This window comes from Abrus precatorius, unplaced genomic scaffold (assembly GCF_003935025.1).
Source record: "Abrus precatorius isolate BTA unplaced genomic scaffold, Abrus_2018 Scaffold10, whole genome shotgun sequence".
NCBI lineage: Eukaryota > Viridiplantae > Streptophyta > Magnoliopsida > Fabales > Fabaceae > Abrus > Abrus precatorius.
This window is the reverse complement of record NW_020874292.1, coordinates 4,550,664-4,569,979: the sequence shown is the minus strand read 5'-3', so window position 1 is coordinate 4,569,979 and position 19,316 is coordinate 4,550,664. Positions and strand designations below refer to the sequence as shown.

Here is a 19,316-nt window from a genome sequence, read left to right as displayed (position 1 = left end):
TTTTTATTTTTTAAATAAATTAATCCATTGACATGAGAAATATGTACAGTATTAATATTTTTAACTCGCTTAAAAAATAGAACGAGTTAAATTTAATTTATTTTTCAATTGGTTTAAAATAAGATGGAGTAAAAGGAGATAGTTGTATTTGCTCAATTGCCATGAATATTCTTATAAGATGTGGTTAATGCATTATTTTGTGCATTATCCTTTTACACAACTATAGGTCTTATTAAGCAAGTGATAAATAATAAAATTTTATTAAAAATTATATTGAAATATATTTAAAAAATAAAAAAGTAACTTGTTAAGAGGTTATTTTTATCGTGCTCTACACAAAAAATAAAGCATGTATACTATAAAAATTATTATCATAAATATAATAAAAAATGTTTAAATACTATTTTAGTTTAATATAAAATTTATCTTTTAATTTAGCCTTTATATAAAAAAAAGTTGCTAACAAGTTCCTAAATAAAAAAAAAATTAAAATAAATTATGCTATTAACATTTGTATAACGTTCCTGTGTATGACACATTTTTCTATGAAATTTTTTTGACAAAATTATATTTTTAATCCTTTTAATTTTTTTTACTTTAGTTCCTTAATTTTAAAAGTTTTAATTTAATCATCTAATTTTAAATATGTCTTTTTTTATTTAAAAAATTATCTTTTTCTATAATTTGTACTCAGTTTTTTTTATATATGCAATATTTTTTTTCTCACCTCTTCTTTCTCTTCTTTATTCCCTTAATATTTGAGGAGTCTTTTTTTTTTATCTTAAAAAGCAAAATTAATAATGTTTTTAGAAAAATGATCATAGTGTTAATAAATATAGGTCATCCCAATAGGACATTTTTACTTAATTAGGGAGAATTTAATAAGTAATTATCAAAATAAAGTATTTTTGAAACTTATTTTCTATTAAAAAATTATATGCGACAGAAGTATCGTCTCACTCATAATGTCATCTCTATTAACACTGACACTCCAAAATAATTTCAAATATGTATTGTACACTAAACTTTCACTTCCTTTCTATTAATAATGTGTGAAGTTTCCCTCTAGCAAGTTCTTAAAATATTCAATTTGATCATGACATGACAATTTTGTGAAAAATTCTCTAAATATTCCCTAAATGCATGACAAGTTTCATAAATTTTTTTTTTTTGTTATTTTGCAAAAAGATTCCAAAAAACATTCTTAAGTACATAAACCTTTTCAAAGTATTTACTATAACTTTTTCTTCTATTGCATTTTGAGACTTATTATGGACATTGTATATGTTTTAGAGTTCATGCTAGAGCATAATAGGGTCATAAAGCTAGTGAAAGCATAGATAAACTTTCGTATCATATCAATTAATGATATGTTTAACTATTTAAAGAAAATAAAAATTTTAGAATTATCTTAATAAAAAAGTGACAATCTGCAAGTCATAGAGGACAGGTAATTTTCATTAAAACGCTTCATCCTGATTCATCTCTTTGTATTTTGTATTTTATGTTGTTTTGATTATGTCTGTTATGTTATGTTCTGTACCCTATGGCAAAGCAAAGTACACATGATTAGATAAAACAATATACAAAGGCGATTGGGCATATGAGAAAATGAATGGGAAAGGGAAGAGGAAGAATGGGTTGTAAAGGAAGGGGTGGGAGTGGAAAAGGGGGAAGGAGTGGGGTGGGAGAAAGGTTGCTAAAAGGAAGTTGTGGGGAAGTGAGGGGAGGGGCTGTGGAGAAGAAAAAATAGTTAATTTTTTTTTATGTAATTATATAAAATGTGTATAGAGATTATTTGTAATTATATAATTAAATAATAAAAAATAAAATAATGTGGTATGACACATAACACCATGTAGAAGTGCTAAGCTGACACTTCGTCAACTAGCTCAGTACTTAATAGAAGGAAGTTGACGGAAGGGACTAAATATTGATTTCTTAATTTTTCAAGAATTAAATCCTAACAAAAAATTTTATAAAGACTTATCACGAAATGTCAAATATTTAAAAAGACCAAAAATATAATGAAGCTAACTTTTAATTCTTCTATATTTCCATTTGCTTCATGTCCATTGTTAAAATATTTATTGAGATAGTTCTCCCATTTGTCTTTGCTGTCTTAATTTGTCACCAAAATTTTTTATTCTTCATCTTTAATACATCTAACTTGGTTCAAATTTCTAGATTTTCTTTATCTTCTTTTCGAAATCTTGTATATCTTTCTTTCACTATATTTTCTTTTGAGATCTTAATAGAACTTCTCAAAAGCCTTAAATCGTGCTTCACTCACTTCTTTTCTTTCCTTATTTCTTGCATTCTGATACCTTGCCCAATTTTTAAATTGTTACATATAAATTGATCTACTTTAATGCACAACAATATCTAGCAAAAAATAATAACTCTATAACTAACTTGGACTAACAGCTAACAGAAACATACAATAGAAAAGAATTAAGTCTACTAACTAAAATAACTAATTATCGTTATAAGTAATGATTTCGTGAGAAAACTTCAACCAATAAGAATAATGAACATTAAAGTAGACTTTCAAATAAGTGTAGCTGTCAAGCAAAATTTAAAGTGAATATCAACATGAATTCTTCTTGGTGGCATACAACCCATTTTTGTTTATAACCACAGTCATAAACTACTAGATGAACAATTTTGTGGAATCCTTCCAACATATAAAAAATTTACGCAAGTGAATAGCTTCAAAAGGCTAGTATAGGACCTCACCTTGTATATGGTTCCTTTGTTATTCAATTAGGAGAATATGAAAAAATAGGCTTAGCTGCTTAGTCTAATGCTAAAGAGATGCTAAGCAAAAAAGGACCAAAGTGAAACTAAAACCGGAACTTGTACCCAAAAGCGCTAGGAATTGCAAGGAGGGAAGAGAGCTGTAAAACCCTTTCTTTGAGTCCTAGCAGTGACTTTTAAGGAGTTTCAACGGCTCGAGACGAGTTTTGCACTCGTTCCTTAGCCGTTAAGCAAAAGAGGACTAAAAAGAAACTAAAATCAGAACTTAAGCTCAAATAGGAACTCGTGCAAAACTCGTTTTCAGCCACTGAAACTCCTTGAAAGTCACTCTTAGGACTCAAAGAAAAGAGCAACACTTGTAAATGAACTTACATTCCAACTACTTCTGCCGTTAAAATTACGAGATGTTTAGGAAGTGAAGTTTATATGTAATAATCAAATAATACTTACTATTGCCTTAAAGTTAATCTTCCATAAATGAATTAAATTCACAAAAATAAATTGTCATTGAATAAGAAAAATTGTGCTTTTAGGAGAAATTACAATTAATTTTGTTTGACATATTCACTAAATCTCATAGAAAATCATGTTGACTATATTTGTAATAAACTTGGATCATATGCCTTATATGCTTCAACTTAAGGGAGTGTTAGATAATAATTTAGAATCTGATTACATATATATCAATAAATTAGGATTTAATTATTTTTTTTGGGCTAATTGAGATTAATCCTATTGTATCTCATTGTGAACCCAATTTGAATAAAATTTCAAATCTAACCTAACTTACTAAAAATTGTTTGAATTTGATTATATTTTTACTTTTAATTTTGTTAAAATGATAAATAAATTATTTAATGATCTCATTTACAGTAATTTAATTAAATCTTTTGTACAAATACAAAATTTATATTAAAAAATGAGATATAAGAATAACATTAAATCAATCTAATACTAATAAATTTATAAAAAAATAAAATAAGATTTATATAACAATAATTTGTAAATTTGAGAGTAAAAATAATAAAAAATAATTAAATATCACGATTTAAAAAAATAAAATTGTATGGACATAAACAAAATGTTAATTATATATACATGATTCTAATTAAATTACATCAAATTTTAAAATCAAATCTAAGATTTAATCCAATTCAATTAAAAAATTATTATTTACAGTTTTGATTTTTAAAAAAAATTTAACTTTAACTTTTACTGTGTAATTTGTACAGTTTACATTAAATCAACAAGGACCCACATATTTGCTAGGAGAAACGAAACTCATGGAAGGAATACTGATCCCATTCCTTTTTATTGAACACCATAATTTAAGCATTACGTAACTCAAATTAATTCTGAGTCCTAAGCCCATCCACCCTGAAAGATTGACTAGGATTGTTGGGTTCAGATTCCCTTGTCACATGCAAAACGACGCCCCTTATCTTCCTCCTCCAATCCTTACCCCCATCCCTCGGAACCAACAAAAAAATTAAGAAAATGAAAGAGATGTCATTAGACACACCACAGGCAGTCCACAAACTTGCAAAATGTATAAGTTAATTGATATCCAAAGGGTGTTGTAATCGTGTGCACAAAGTACTCTTTTTCAAATTCCCTCCAATGTACAGTCAATAATAGTCGGAACTCATGAAGATTAGCTAGTGTAATTGTAAAAATTAGCTTAATCCGAAATGTTTAGGAAAAAAAAAATTCAACTCAAATTACAAAACAAATAAATAAACGAAGGATAAATTAGTAAGCAATACATTAGGAGTAGAAGAAAATAATACATAATAGGGTGATCTAGCACAAAAATAAACCACAAATATTTAAGAATAAAGAAAACTAGGAGGGGTAACTAAAGCTGTAATCCATGAAGGTCTCAGCAGTTAGATACCCTCTATCCTTCGGTCCTAGTAAAACTTCAAGGAGGCAAAACCAAACTAAGGCTTTCTTTAAACAAAAATCTAATTGCAAATGTGTAACCAAAGGGGGAGAAAAACAAATTAACCCCCTCCCCATTGAATTCCACAGTATTAAGTATCTACTGTAAAATTTTCTCAAGTGGTTTAGAGAAAACCAAATCAATTAGTTTTCTTCTCATCTTCCTTAGCAGCGTCTGTCTCTGCAGAATCCACAGCCTGATCATCCTCACCTCCAAAACCAAATTCATTTACACGTTTCTTGTCGACTGGATAAATCCACCTCTGGTATAAATATATGAGAAAGATAAGATCTGCAAGGCAGGAAAGAACAAAAGAAATTAAGGCAAAAATAAAGCTCATTTGATGAACCGATATTTGCATAATGTGTAATTTTAGGAGAAAAATCAAAGTAGAGTTAATCCAGCTTAACAATAACTCATAATTGGAATAAAGTTTCATAAATTAGTGCTTTCAAATTTGTCCAATAATTGAACAGAGAGCTGGTTTCAAGAATGATGAATTGACAACCCTTTCAGCCAAGTGGCGGTCATGAAGGTTCATGTATAGGCAAGCTAGCAAATAGTATAATATAAAATGTCATCACATCTACTCTATAGGTTTTGAAACACCTAGAACTATCAGCTCCAAAACTCCTTCAACTAGAAGGAAACTACGGGGTTCTAGTTTTTTGCTTTTTCAAAACTGTTATGTCAAATATTATTTAAAAACTGTTTCTTGAAAAGATAAAACTGTTTGGTAACACTTTTAACCAGTTTTAGAAATTAAAAAACAACACAAGAATTAAAAAACATCACAGTTGTTCTATTTTTGTTTTAAAAAAACAGTTCTTCCTTTTAATTTTAAGAATAATTGATTAAAAAAGAGTCAGCACAGCAAACGTTCTTATGTTTTTTGGTTTTCAAAAACTAAACTTTTTTTAGACAGTTATCAAAAAAGCCTAATTGCACCTAGCTTCCTCCGAAAACTATCTTCCTTTTAGATTATCTGCAGTTATTCTACTCACAGTTGACCATCTTTCCACCTCCAATCATCAGGGCATAGCACCTCCTTTCTTTAAAGAAGACAACATTTCATGAATCACAAGTATATCTTAAATGAGGCTTTCCTTAGTATCTAAATCAGTTGCGAAAATAGCATGTCCATGAAGATCTCAATCTTACCATCACGGAAGACAGAAAGCCGATGTAATGTTGGCATTTTAATGACAAAAGCAAAAAGATCATCAATTATCGTGTTGAGAAACTTGTAAGTCATTTGCCTCCAAGGTAGATGAGCAACAGATTTCAGCTTGTAGTTGATGAACAATTGAGGACACATCATTATAAAACCTGCAACAGTTTTTTATTACAAAAAGTACAAAGTAACAAAGCTTACTAATCTTAGAAACATTTCAGTATAGATGGACACACAAGTATTATTAAAAGAATCATATCTTTTTAACTTTCAAAGAACTTAGCTTAAATTTTAATGTGATACTTTAAAATACGATGCTTGTTTAACTTCTTTTGGAAGGCTGGCTCATTATCATTGAAAAAAATATACAAAAGTATCTTTGTTTGAAAAGGTAAATATGATATTTCATTTTGAGATCTTTTTGCAAAGAGACCAAGTACTTACGCTGTAAGATAAAGTCTCTTAATAGTTTTTTGAAAAAGAAAATTACATGCACATATATATATATATGTATAGAGTGTCCTAGTGTCTTATATTTTAGACATTAGCCATGACGTAGTGTTCATGTCCAATGTAGTTTGTGCTTCATAGTTCACTGCAGGTGAAACAATCGTGCTTACAGCAGGATAAGAACATTTTAGATTTGATCATTCAAAATCACAAATTTAAAAATAGGTAAGAAATCCTCAACTTGTATTCAAGGATATGTGTGTGTGCGTGTGGGTGGGGGGGGGGAGAGGGACAACCTTACTAAGGATGTATGAACCACAATTAGGACATTAATAGCATACCAATTTATCAGTCTATGCATTTTTATTAGTCAATTTTAATAACCATAGCCCACGGTAATAAGCAACAGTATCAACCCAACATACTGACAGCATAGCCAAATGAGAAGAGTGCTCACCAAACATGTATACACAACTTGTGAGTGAAGACAGAATCCAAGAATACCAACTCTTGTGACGCTCATACATTAGTGAGTAAATGGAGAAGCCGGCAACAAGGAGAAATAGAACATAGGATAAATACTTCATTGCAATGTCATCATATTCTTTTGTCTTATTTCGTACATATGACTCCCTATCACGTAGCTTCAACATAGGTATCCTCCCTGTCCTATCAACCTGGGAAAAAATTAATTGCAGATAGCAGATATTTAAATTAAAAAAAATTAAAGAAAGTCAGAATTTGTAGAAGTAGACAAGGCTAGAAAGTGAATGCAACAAGCTCTGTATGTCAGTAAAAGCAAGGAACATGATATTTTTTATATTAAAAATTCAAAATATACACCATCAAATATGTTTGTATATTCTTTAAATAAACGCTAGAAGATCACAGAAAATACCTCTATGCGCATGGCTTTTCCAATTTTCCAGAACTCAATTATGCAACCAATACCAGAGCTCGCAAGAATCATCCAAGACGTGTCATTGTCAAGCAGATAAAGAAAGATAATAAGTTGACAAATAAAGCTCACAACAACAGTCTTTGCAGAGAGTCCTTCCATAGATTTATTTTTGTTCCAAAATTGGATATCTGGGTAGAAAGAAAATATTTGGATGATAAGCAGTGCCTCTAACTAAATCCACAAGGATTTCCTTATTTGAGATACTTAAGCAAAGATTGTTTTACAAATTTACTTACCATTCTTGAAAGCCAAGAAGTCAAAAACAGAATGAAGAAGAGAAACAATCATGGTAACCCCCAGGAGGTAAGGATTTCCTTCCAAGAATACCCTCTGATATAATTGTAAAGATCATATAGTTAGACATTTAGAGAAACAATAGAATTACCAATCCATATAGAGAGACAGCTGCACAACAGAGGATTCTCTTATATTTCCATTGTATAATCTTTAACAGCATTAATATACATTATATAAATAAGCAGTGGTTTATGGTTCAAATGTCAAACGGCTTAGAGAAAAATTCAATAGAAGACCATAGTAGAGACATGCATTGAGGTGAAGGTCAGGATGTCACGTAGTATTGAACATAGCAGTTCTTTCAAATCTTTAACACCAAAAACAGCTATTTGCATCAAGATTTTATTCATAAGTAATCTTCAATGTAAGTAGCAGTACTTCAGCAGTTGAACGAAACACACCTACTCATTACAACTAAACAACAACCAAGTCTTATCCCACTAGGTGATTAATTAAAAGACCTATTTTAATAATTTTGTCTAAGATTCTTTTAGGTCTCCCTTCTTTACCAGACTAGGAATCATGCAGAGGAAAAAGACAAATAGAAAGAAGGCCACAAAGTTCAAACAAATTAATATTCAACTCGGTACCTAAATATCTGAGGTTATTTCAATACTCGATATGCATGTTCAATCAAACAAGTTAAGTCTACAACAAATCAAATATTTGTAGCGTCATGTCAAATTTTTTAAAACAGACCTTAAGTTCATCAGCCTCGCCTTCAAGCATGCTGCCATAATTACGGTGAATCTGGAAGGACTGGTCGATCTGTAGGAATAACTGCCACTTTGTCATACTAATGGGACCGACTTCCAGATTAAGTGATAACTCAGTTACAGTCTCATTCAAAGGTATCAACTTATCCCTGAGTAACCAGAACTCATTGAAAAATACAGTTGGATAGTAGTTCCCAGTGCTAGGATCAATGTTCAAGTCTGCGCACCCAAAGTCAAGGAAACTCAGACAAATAATCAAAAACTTGCATGAATATGTCAGTCGCTCACTGTCAATGTATTGGAAGGTCAAGCAAGGAATTTAAAATTCAAAAAATAAGAGAAACATTAGAATAAAAGATATTATTGAAATGACACAAAAGTATTCAATTATACAAGGTCCTCTCATTCTCCATATTCAATATTAATCTTGCATAATATGACCATGTTCTTTTAAATGATAGACATTCAGAAACCCATATCAAGGAGCTGCAATGGGAAGGGTAATAAAGGGAAGATGACAAATAGCAAACAATGTAAAAAACAAGGATACATGGAGCAATGTTTGGTGGTATGCCTGCTTTTGGGTACCTGAAAACAGAAGCATAAAATACCATTAAGCAGCATTAAAAAATAATATACATCAATTAACTGACCTGACCACAGACAAATATAGAAGAAAGATTTTATAGATTTTGGAACCTTCATTAACTGAATTCGAGGAAATGTCCAGGAAAAGAGTTCACTGACTTTATTTGAGTAACAATTTAGGACAGCATTGTTGGCCTCATATATTTATATTGTATGACAAACATCAAAGACTGAACTATATTTACACTAAAAGGGGCAATTGCTCTTCCAAACTTCCCACATTTCAACAATTTCCCTAGGTTTTTTCTATTTTTTATAAAATATAAATTTAATCCTTTTTATTAAATAAAACAAATCCTTCTAAAACTTGTCCACCACCAACTAGCATGCTAGCTATTGTTTGACAAATTCATCTGAACATTATATACTGTTAAGAAAAAGAATGAGAAACATTGGATGAATCTGTGTGGCTTGACTACATGGCAGAGCATATATTCATAACAAGATTATTAATAAAAAATATATAGTTATATAATTACCGCAATTACAAAGATCCTGCATCTCTATTTATTATAATTACAAAATTCCAACACTTTCCCTCAAGCTGAAGCATATAAATCATATACATCAAGTTTGTTACGTGTATAACTAATTTGAGGACTTCTTAAATACTTGGTGTAGACATCTGACAATTGATCATAAGAATTTACAACGCTAATAGTAATGTCTCTGGATAAAAATCTTCTATCTAATGAAATGACAATTTATCTCAATATGTATAGTTCTCTCATGGAAAACTGGATTTGAAACAATATGTAAAACTGTTTGATTATCACAAATAAGTGACATCTGCCTAACTTCCTCAAATTTCAATTCTTTGAGTAGTTGCTTAAGCCAAATAAGTTCACAAGTGAATAAAATCATGGCTCAATACTCTGTTTCTACACTAGATATTGCAACTACACTTTGTTTCTCGCTTTTCCAAAAAACTAGATTTCCACCAATAAGGATACAATAGTTAGATGTAGACCTCCTTTATCTTCATATAAGACCTATTCCTGGAACTCCTTTAATATATTTCAAAATGCGAATTAGCAAAACTTTGGTATTAAAATTCATAGGAGTATCAACAGGTTTTGTCCCCACCAATCTTGTCTCCTCTAGGATATCCATGCATACTTCCTTTGGGAAATCACAACACTCTTGGATTGTGCCAACCTCAATCCCCAAAAAAGTATCAAAGTCAGCTAAAATCTTTTGTTTGAAAGTATTAACAAAGGTGTTGCTTAACCTATTCAATGTCAAGGTGATCACTTCCTATTATGAGTCATGTCAAACTGTTGAAACATCATACTAAATCTGCAAACCATGCCCTTGGGGATTGTTTAAGACTATAAAGGGATTTCAAGAGACGACAAACCAGTCCTAAAGACTCCCCTAAGGCACAAATCTAGGACGTTGCTCCACATATGCTTTTTACGCAAAATCACCATAAAAGAAAGCATTCTTGATATCAAGCTAGAAAAGTGGCCAGTGACTAAAAACAACCATAGATGTGAGTAGCCAGACATATGTTGTTTTGACTACAGGAGAGAAAGTTCACTGTAGTCCAACCCAAATATCTGTGTATAATCTTTGGCCACCAAGCAAAACTTAAGACAATCAATCTTACCGTAACCAACAAGACTTACGAGGAAGAAGAGCAACAAGTTCTCAAGTACCACTATTCTTAGGAACATACATTCCATCAATCATTGTTTCTATCCAGGATAGGAGAAAGCATATCCTATAGACTAAGGAATAGAAATAAAGGACAAGAAGACAAACATGTATAATAAGAAGGAGACAAACAATAGTAAGTCAAAGAAATATAATGAGAAGAAAGATTATGGGTAGAGCATACATCTTTACAAAGAGCAATGAGAAGTTCAATCTCAAGAGGCAAGTTTGAAGGAGAGAGGATGGTGGCATCGGAAGTGAGTCAGAGGAAGGCCCATCAATACCTGATGGTCAGAGAGTTGCTTGTGATAGTAATACACCTGCAAAAGACATGAAGGTCTGGTTTGCTAGAAGCATGAAATGGTTCTGATGGAAAATAGTGAAAAGAAACATAAGCTAGAGGAGGAGAAGTAGACTTAGAAACTGATGCAAGAGGACTAAGTGTAAAGAACAGATTCCACCAACCGAAACTAAATAACAAAAAGGAGTTGGGGAGTAACACTTTTCCGGGACCTAGGGTAACAGAGACAACCACATTTGTGAGAGCGAGGTGAGAGTTTATCAAGTCCAAAGCTAAAGTCATGAACAAAGCAAGTTGACCCAAAGACTTGACGGAGTGAGATGCAGGGGCTGGGGTGAAAATATAAGACAGTGTGAGGAATTTGATTTTGAAGAATGATGGCATTCTAATATTAAAGTAACATGCAATAAGAAAGACATCACCCAAAAAGTGATGATGAACTTGACAGTGACACAATAGGTTCAAACAATTTCAATAAAATGTCTATTTTTACGTTAGCACAAGGTCTAATGGACACCCTTAGAAGCCATAAAATTTTGAAATTGATTAGATAAGCATTCACGAGCATTATCAATTTGTAAAGTATAAATTGAAAACCAAATTGAGTTTTAATTTCAAGACAGGAAGTTTTGAAAATAAAAAATAACTCGAAACAATCATTCATTAAAGACTTAATCATGTTATTAATCATGTTATTAGTCCCAATAAAAGTAATACCATGTAAAATTAGTCCTTAAAAAAAATTGTTAGAATTTAGTCTTTGACATTTTCAAAATATTTAGAAGAAATCCCTATCGTCAATTGTTTTCTATTAAGTGAAGCTCATCATTGTCATGTTATTTAATTATTTAAGATATTTTATTATTTAAAATTAATATTACAAAAAGGTCCTTAAAAAATACTGCAAAAAAGCCCCTAATCACCTTTCTTTCTTCTTCAACCCTCCTCCCACTCATCTTCACCAACACGTCATAATCATGGAACCCCAATCTCGATCCCAATCCTAACCAAAGCCCAGCACCAATCCAAGATCTCAAGAAAGAGGACTATTTGTAAATATGCAGTATACAAGCTCTCTTTTCCAAACTTAAATTCAATCTGAAATGTTGGCTTTAATTGTGCGATCCCTCTTCCTCCGTCATAGCTTCAATCATCAAACTAGGAAAAAACTTCCTTATTTACAAATTTCAAACAAGTATTGTTACAAGGAAGGGAAAAATAAGAAAGTTACAATTTTCTCACACAAGAACAAAGCTTCATTACAAATTGAAGCCCAAAGTCAAGGGAGATTTTGCTAATGAAATTGAACAAAATCAAAAATCCCCAAATTAGGGAAAAAACCCTAACTTCATGGCAAACAAGAAAAAGGCCAAGCATCTTGAATTGCGTATAGCAAGACTTTAGCAAATGAGCAATCGAACATTCCCACTATTGACTTGGACTCTTCCTAGCTCATGATTCAGTTTGTGATATCGGAGCTATGTAAAACCTCTGTACTAAAGTACCTGGTCCTTTAATTGACCAAGGGAATATCCCTAAGAAATGAGCTGAGCTGAATAACAGCATCCTGCTTTAATAAGGATGGATGTTAAGCTAGCTCAATCACATGAAATGATGGAAAGGTTGGAGCTCCAGTGGCAAGAAGAACAAGGTAATAGGAGGAGGATAGATGGGGAAAAGGTGACATTGGATTGAGATTAGCGACTTTTTTGCAATAATAACTTGAATAATAAAATATTTAAAATAATTAAATTACGTGACAGTGATGAGCTAAAACTCGGTTATCCAATGCATCATTTAACAGAAGACATTAACAGTACAAACTAATTCCAAACATTTTAAAAATGTCAAGGATGAATCAAGCAGCGGCCAGAAACAATGTTGAATATGCCATCATGTGCCGCAATGGTGGGGCAAGGAGAGAAAAAATAAAGGGAAGAAGATGTGTGAGGGCACGTGGGACCTCTAATCAACGCGAAACTTCAGGGACAGGCCAAATTGAGCACGGAGAACCAGATCTGAGGGTGATCACCAGGAAAAAAACATGCCAGCATCAGAACAGCACATGCAGTGGCTCAGCATCAAAACATCTAATATATTAACATTTTGAAGTTAAATAATATGTAGCTAACAAAAAGAGGAGGAGAAAACAAATAAAAAAAAAATATGAACTGTTGCAATGGCAGAGGGGACCACCAAAAATCTTGAATACCAGAAATCTTGAATAGGGAAGCAGTGAACAAATGCCGGAAAATCTGATTTTTCCAGCAAACAGAAAAACAGAGATACCATAAAAACTAATTTCTCCAGTGAAAAAAAAAAACAAAGGATACACCTGAGAGAAGATGCCGGAAAAGATGATTTCTCCAGCAAAATGGAGCAGGTGAGCCTCCGGACTAGCTGATTTCTCCAGCAAAATGGAATGGGTGCGCTGATGAGAATGGGAGAAAACGCTACACAGAGGTCAGACTTTTCGCAGAGAGAGGAGAGTGTGGGGAAGATGAAATTAACACATATGTTTTATAAAGGGTAAATGACCTTTCTACCCTTAAAAAATAATCGGTGCATTTTATAAAAAATAGAATAGAGTTTTTTTCTTTCCCCCAAATCACATGAACGTCTCCCTGTTTTGGCCACAAAGGCGGCCAACGGCCACACCACTCTGATTTGAGCACGACACGGCTTGCAAAGGAATCATGTGCCACCATCCAGATTCCGATTCAGCCCATACATACAATTCAAGCGATTCCGGCAACGATTCAAACGTTAAATCGATTCTGCCATTCGATTCGTATCCCTGAGCTACAGAATCAAATCATTAGTATCGTATCGTGAATAGTATGATACTAACTACACTGATAGGAATCATTAATACAAAATATATAATTACTGTAATTACAAAGATTGTAATTTTTCTATTTATAGCATTACTATAATTACATAATTCCAACATACACAATTTCTAGCTGTGCCAATAATATATCAATACACCAGTGCTTTTGGGTTGAAATCAGACTTGTACCCATCGGTTCAGATTTAAGTGCCATGCATAATTCCAAGTATGGTGGCTAAATGTTTCAACCATCCCCTCTGGTACTACCCCTTGCAAAACTAAGTCACATTTAATTCCAATCAAAAGAAGGGAAGATCATTTTACAGTCTCTTTCATCTACTTCATGAAGCTTTCTTAGGAATAATAATCACCAGTCAATTAACTTTAAATAGAAATCATGATATAGATAGAAAATGCACAAACAAATTAAATAAATTCCAAGAAACATACTGAGTGAAGTCAGCAACCAAGTTTATTGTTATATTCGGTTTCCAATATGAAACCCACTCGACAGGAACATCATCCTTAGAATTATCTTCAGTTTCATCAACCACCTAACATAAACAAAAGAAATAAATATTGAGATCATCATGATCAGTAAGTAATATATCATGGTGGAAAGCATTGAACACTAATCAATTAAAAAGCTGAAAACATGATTGATACAGACAATAAAATATATAGATTGGTTCAAGTAGTTCCACGCAAATATACTGGAGCCAAATCATGAGGAATGGATCTAGGGGCAGCGGGGTTAATTGGGTATAGGATTATGGAATCATTTCAACCATAAGTTACTGTCAAAACATCTAATGCTGACTTGAACTATCAATATAAATCACAAAACCAAACTATATGCTCCTTTCTAGTGTGCTCAGTGTCATCATCATTAAAAAAAGTGTAGATAGTAGATACTCAAGTATACAGAAATACTAAAGTTTAGACACTTATTTTTTTTTAATAAGTTTTTATAAAATATAAAAAATTCACATTTTTAATAAAAAAAATTATGCAATACATTTTTAATGATGATATGTATAAAACTTAAAATAATTGAACATTTATAATTATACAACTAATAATTATTCATATTTTTAAAATATATTATATGTTAAAACAAAATTAATTGATAAAATAATAAATATTTTTAAAATTATTTATTATATAATTGAATTCCCATGTTGAATTGGCTCCATCACAATATGAATCATATATAAAAATGGCATTCCATACTTGCCCCTGCCCCAATTTTTCATAAGTTTCAACATTAATTGTATGTCGCTGTAGATTTGGCATCCATGTCATGGTTTTTGTCAGTCTCTAGAAGTAGAGATTATTAGACAGTAAACAAACCAAAATGGAAATTTCTTCATCAGAAAAACTTTATATTGTATAATATCATAGTTCAGAAAAGTAAGATGGAAATCATGAATGTTAAATTTAGAAAGGTATCTAGACATTATGTGGAATTATATAATATGATGGTTCTAATGTGTCAAAACTCCCTGTAACAAAGATCTTGAACTTCAGACAAAATACATAAAATTATCAAATATGTGAGCAAATATAAAATAACAAACCTTGGGTGTCTCTTGAGCCTCACTAGAATCAGCTGAGTTTCCCAACAGACTTTTCCTTTTATCTGCTTTAGTCTTGGGCAAGTACATCACAACAGCTGAGACCAATAAAAGTAAAGACATTTTGTAAACCATTTTCATAAAGTTAAGCATATTTAAAGTGACTAAAATATTAATAAGAAGTTAAAAATCATACGATGTGTCCTTCCAAATGCTGCCTGAGGCTGGTACTCCGGATCAGTTGGATCAGGCGAAAAGCCAGAGTGTGCAAAGAAAACATGAGCATATAGACTCCCATTATTCTTCAAATTCTGGAAAGAGAATAAGTAGCCACAAAGTCCATTATTATGGGAACCATTTTTAAAATTTCTTCAAGAACCGATGTAAATAAATAAATGATGCACAGCTAGCAGTCGCATTTTCAGGCAGCCATACCTCAGATGGATGATACTTCATAGTAAGTGTCCTGGTGCTTTCAGGTCCCCAAACTGCATACGGAATATTGGTTTCATGCCATACAAGAGAATTTTCACCACCAAAGTCATTGAACTTCTCGTGCTCAGAAAGATAAAGCCACATATCCTGAACAAATGGCATCCAAGAAAGAACCCAATTCAGCACAAAAGAAGGAACAACAACTAGGAAAACATTTAACTGTTTGCACAAACAACATCCTAATAAACCCTATCAGCTAATCCACACAAAAGGGAGAAAACTATTTTTCCGTACGACAGGTTGTTTATTTTGAGATTTTGATCATGAAAAGAACTAACATCATAATCATAATTATTCACACTGCACAAAAAAGAAATTTCTTTCAATCCTAAATCGTAACCTAAAAGTATCATCAACATCCTGTCAGTAACTAAACCTACGCTCGACACTTAAATAAAATCACTACACGAGAATTTAGACATAATAATAATAACAACAACAACAACAACAATAAAGGCGTTAGTGAAGGAGTTGAAATCAAAACGAATAATAACAGTGATCAAAGTGAGATCGTGCAATAGAAGTAGAGTTAGCAGAGAGAGAGAGAGGGGACCAGAGGCAGGGCTTTCTGGAAGAGGTTGGAGATGAGAGCGGAAGGTTCGGTAGGCTTTTTGGGAGAAAAGAATTTGGAAGCGAAATACCAGAAAACGACCATTCGTATGATTCCAGTGAGACCAAACCCTCCTTGCTGCTGTTGCTGCCTCCCTTGCGGTGCCTGGCCGCCCTCAACTGCTGCCGCAGGCGGCGCCATCTTCGGCGGAGAGATGAAGAAAAATAAGCGAAGAGAAATATCAGTGATGGAATCGAAGATTTGAAGCGGATACTACCACTCTTACGCTTTTGCTACTTGCCGATGTGTGTGTATATATATATATATATATATATTATAATTATAAATGGTCTTAATTAATAAAGGGCCTAAGAAGGAAAAAGAAATTATTTTCGAACTGGGTGGCCACGCAACCTCTGCTTGTGCAAACTGCACTTACACAAACTAGCGTCATTACATATGAATAAAAATAAAATAATATTAAGTTTGATTAACTATTTTAATAATTTTGCATTGAAAATATTTGATAAATGCTATTAATTTAAAATCCTAAATATCTGTTTTGTCGTGAATTGTGATACATGCGTAAAATTTGAAGATAATCAACTGAGATATTAGACGACAATTTAATTGATAAGATGCTCTGTGTATTATAAGATTTAATATTTAAATTTAAATTTAAATATAATATCACGCATATCAAGCGATGATTTTACTAAAAACAAATGAGAATTTCGAACGTCGGTTCGGCAAAAAGGAACTACGCACTAGTAGCGCAACAAGCAAAATGTATTTACCAAGTTGTCCTTAAAATATAGGGTATATGCAACAAAAATTTATTTTTATTAAAGGCTTACAAACATCTTATGACTGTATATTAAATAATAAACCTTACTTATAAAATAAATTTATTTTTAATATTTAATCAATATTTTTAAAACATGTTTTTTTTCATTAAAATATTTAAACATGAGATATTTAAACTTTAAATTTGTAACATAATTCTTTTCTATGAAAATTTGTAATATAATATATTTTCTTTTTTATTTTTATTAAGCATCAATATTTTATTTAAAAATAAAATCAGAGTACAAGAGATACTCTAATCTATTATTTTTAAAAAAATTAATAATATATGTCAAGAAATCATTAATTCAATTCAGATATATAATTGAGTTTCTCAAAAGTCTTGCTATAAGTCACTTCTAAAAACGATACTTAATAGAATCAAGCATTTCACTAATATTTAGCACATACTATTATTGAATAGAATATTATTTCACTAAAGTTAAAAATTGTTCATATTGTTGCAAATCACATTATTACAACTCCCTTATATATATATATTATATTAAATTCTACACATACTCATTATGCAAATTTTTAGATAAACATATATTGACACGAAACTATTTGAATACCATGTACCACAGTTTCATAGAAACACTGCAATGCAAAAAAAAAAATATGTGATACATCCTCATCTTTGGTATCAAAAACTTACAAACTTGTGATAGAATCGTCAAATAGCATTTGGTCAAATTCCTCAGAATTGCATTAAGTTACAAAAACTACACGAATACTACTACTTTCCTCATTGTACTGACTTTTCAAATTGTGTGTATTAGACACAACTCTAGACTGCTACATGCAATGGAGAAATTATGAATGTAGAGATAAGCAAATTGAATATTGTATTCTTTGTTACTATTATATTTCCATAACAACATGTCATTCACATATTTTCTTCCCATAACTACTATTGCAAATCTTCCTCTCGTAAAAATAATTGTCTTATCTAAAAAATTTCTCATACTCATTGGTACATCTCAAATCGTTCATTATCCACTACCTAGCTCCTTCCTTATTAGTCACTATTGAAAATAGCCTTGAGTATGAATTAACCAATGTAGTATTTTTTTACCAATTTATCTTATCAAAACTAAAGGAACAACCATAGTCAACAAACTTGTGTAACATAATCTATTTTTATAACATTATATTTAGCTTTTTATTTTTAATTTTAAAAAGTTATATATTATTTGTAAGAAACTAAAAGTTTACAATGTTAAAATTATATTAATTTATTACTTTAATTTTTAATTTTATAAATTAAAATTTTTATCTTATTTTTTTCATTGACTAAAATTTATCTTATTTTCTTTGTTTAAAAATTCAACTCTCAAATATATTATTAAAAAATAATCTTATTTTAATGAAATACATAATTATATATATATATATATATATATATAATCTTTATAGGTAATTCATGACAATAGTATCTCATTCAAGTTTAATATTCTTAATTTTTTAAACTCTTCAAGTCTCTAACAATTAAACAATTTTAATTTTCATTAAAATTATTTATACTCTTAATGAAATTCATTTTATTTAAATTTTAATTTATATTAATGTTTTTCCTAAATCTCTCCCGTGACTGTTATGTTAGTAAAATAATTAAATTATATAAAAAATATTTACTAAACCTTTATTATTTCAATGCAATAAATATGTTTTTATTTAATAAAAATTATATTTAATTTAATTTACTTATTTTAAATAATTAAACTCAATTCTAAGAAATAGAATTAATAAAACTCTATATAAAATTATATAATATTATCTTAAAAGTTAACTTTTCTATAAAACAATGAGAGTATTTTTAGAATATATTATCATCTTTATTAAGACAAATTTAATATTTTTTATTTATAATTTTCTCTTTCAAATATTTTTTTATTTTAATTTAATTTAATAAAATTTGATACTATATATTAATTTGAAAATATTTTATTTTAGATATATTAATTTTTAATACTATTATAAATTTAATTTTAATTATAATTTTAAAATTTTGACATACCATATTAAAAAATGACGTATTTGGATTCAATAATTTGTTTCATCATCTTTCTTTCAATTTATGCATTTTATCTATTAATATAAT

General features: G+C 30.5%; 1 protein-coding gene across 2 annotated transcripts; it reads right to left on the bottom strand.

Moving 5' to 3' along the window:
• Positions 1 to 4,418: 4,418 nt before the first annotated feature.
• LOC113864446 (CLPTM1-like membrane protein cnrB) lies at positions 4,419 to 16,665 on the bottom strand. 2 transcript variants are annotated; one of them, XM_027498164.1, is made up of 12 exons: positions 16,370 to 16,665; positions 15,757 to 15,903; positions 15,518 to 15,632; positions 15,325 to 15,419; positions 14,195 to 14,298; positions 8,854 to 8,891; positions 8,287 to 8,522; positions 7,527 to 7,620; positions 7,228 to 7,418; positions 6,787 to 7,006; positions 5,867 to 6,034; positions 4,419 to 4,996 (listed from the first exon to the last, which is right to left on the bottom strand). In XM_027498164.1, the coding sequence occupies exons 1-12, from the start codon at positions 16,565 to 16,567 to the stop codon at positions 4,845 to 4,847; spliced, it is 1,758 nt and encodes a 585-aa protein (XP_027353965.1). In that variant the 5' UTR covers positions 16,568 to 16,665; the 3' UTR covers positions 4,419 to 4,844. The 2 variants fall into 2 exon arrangements, with proteins under 2 accessions (XP_027353965.1, XP_027353973.1); XM_027498172.1 differs by having other exon boundaries at positions 4,419 to 4,967; positions 16,370 to 16,654.
• Positions 16,666 to 19,316: the final 2,651 nt, after the last annotated feature.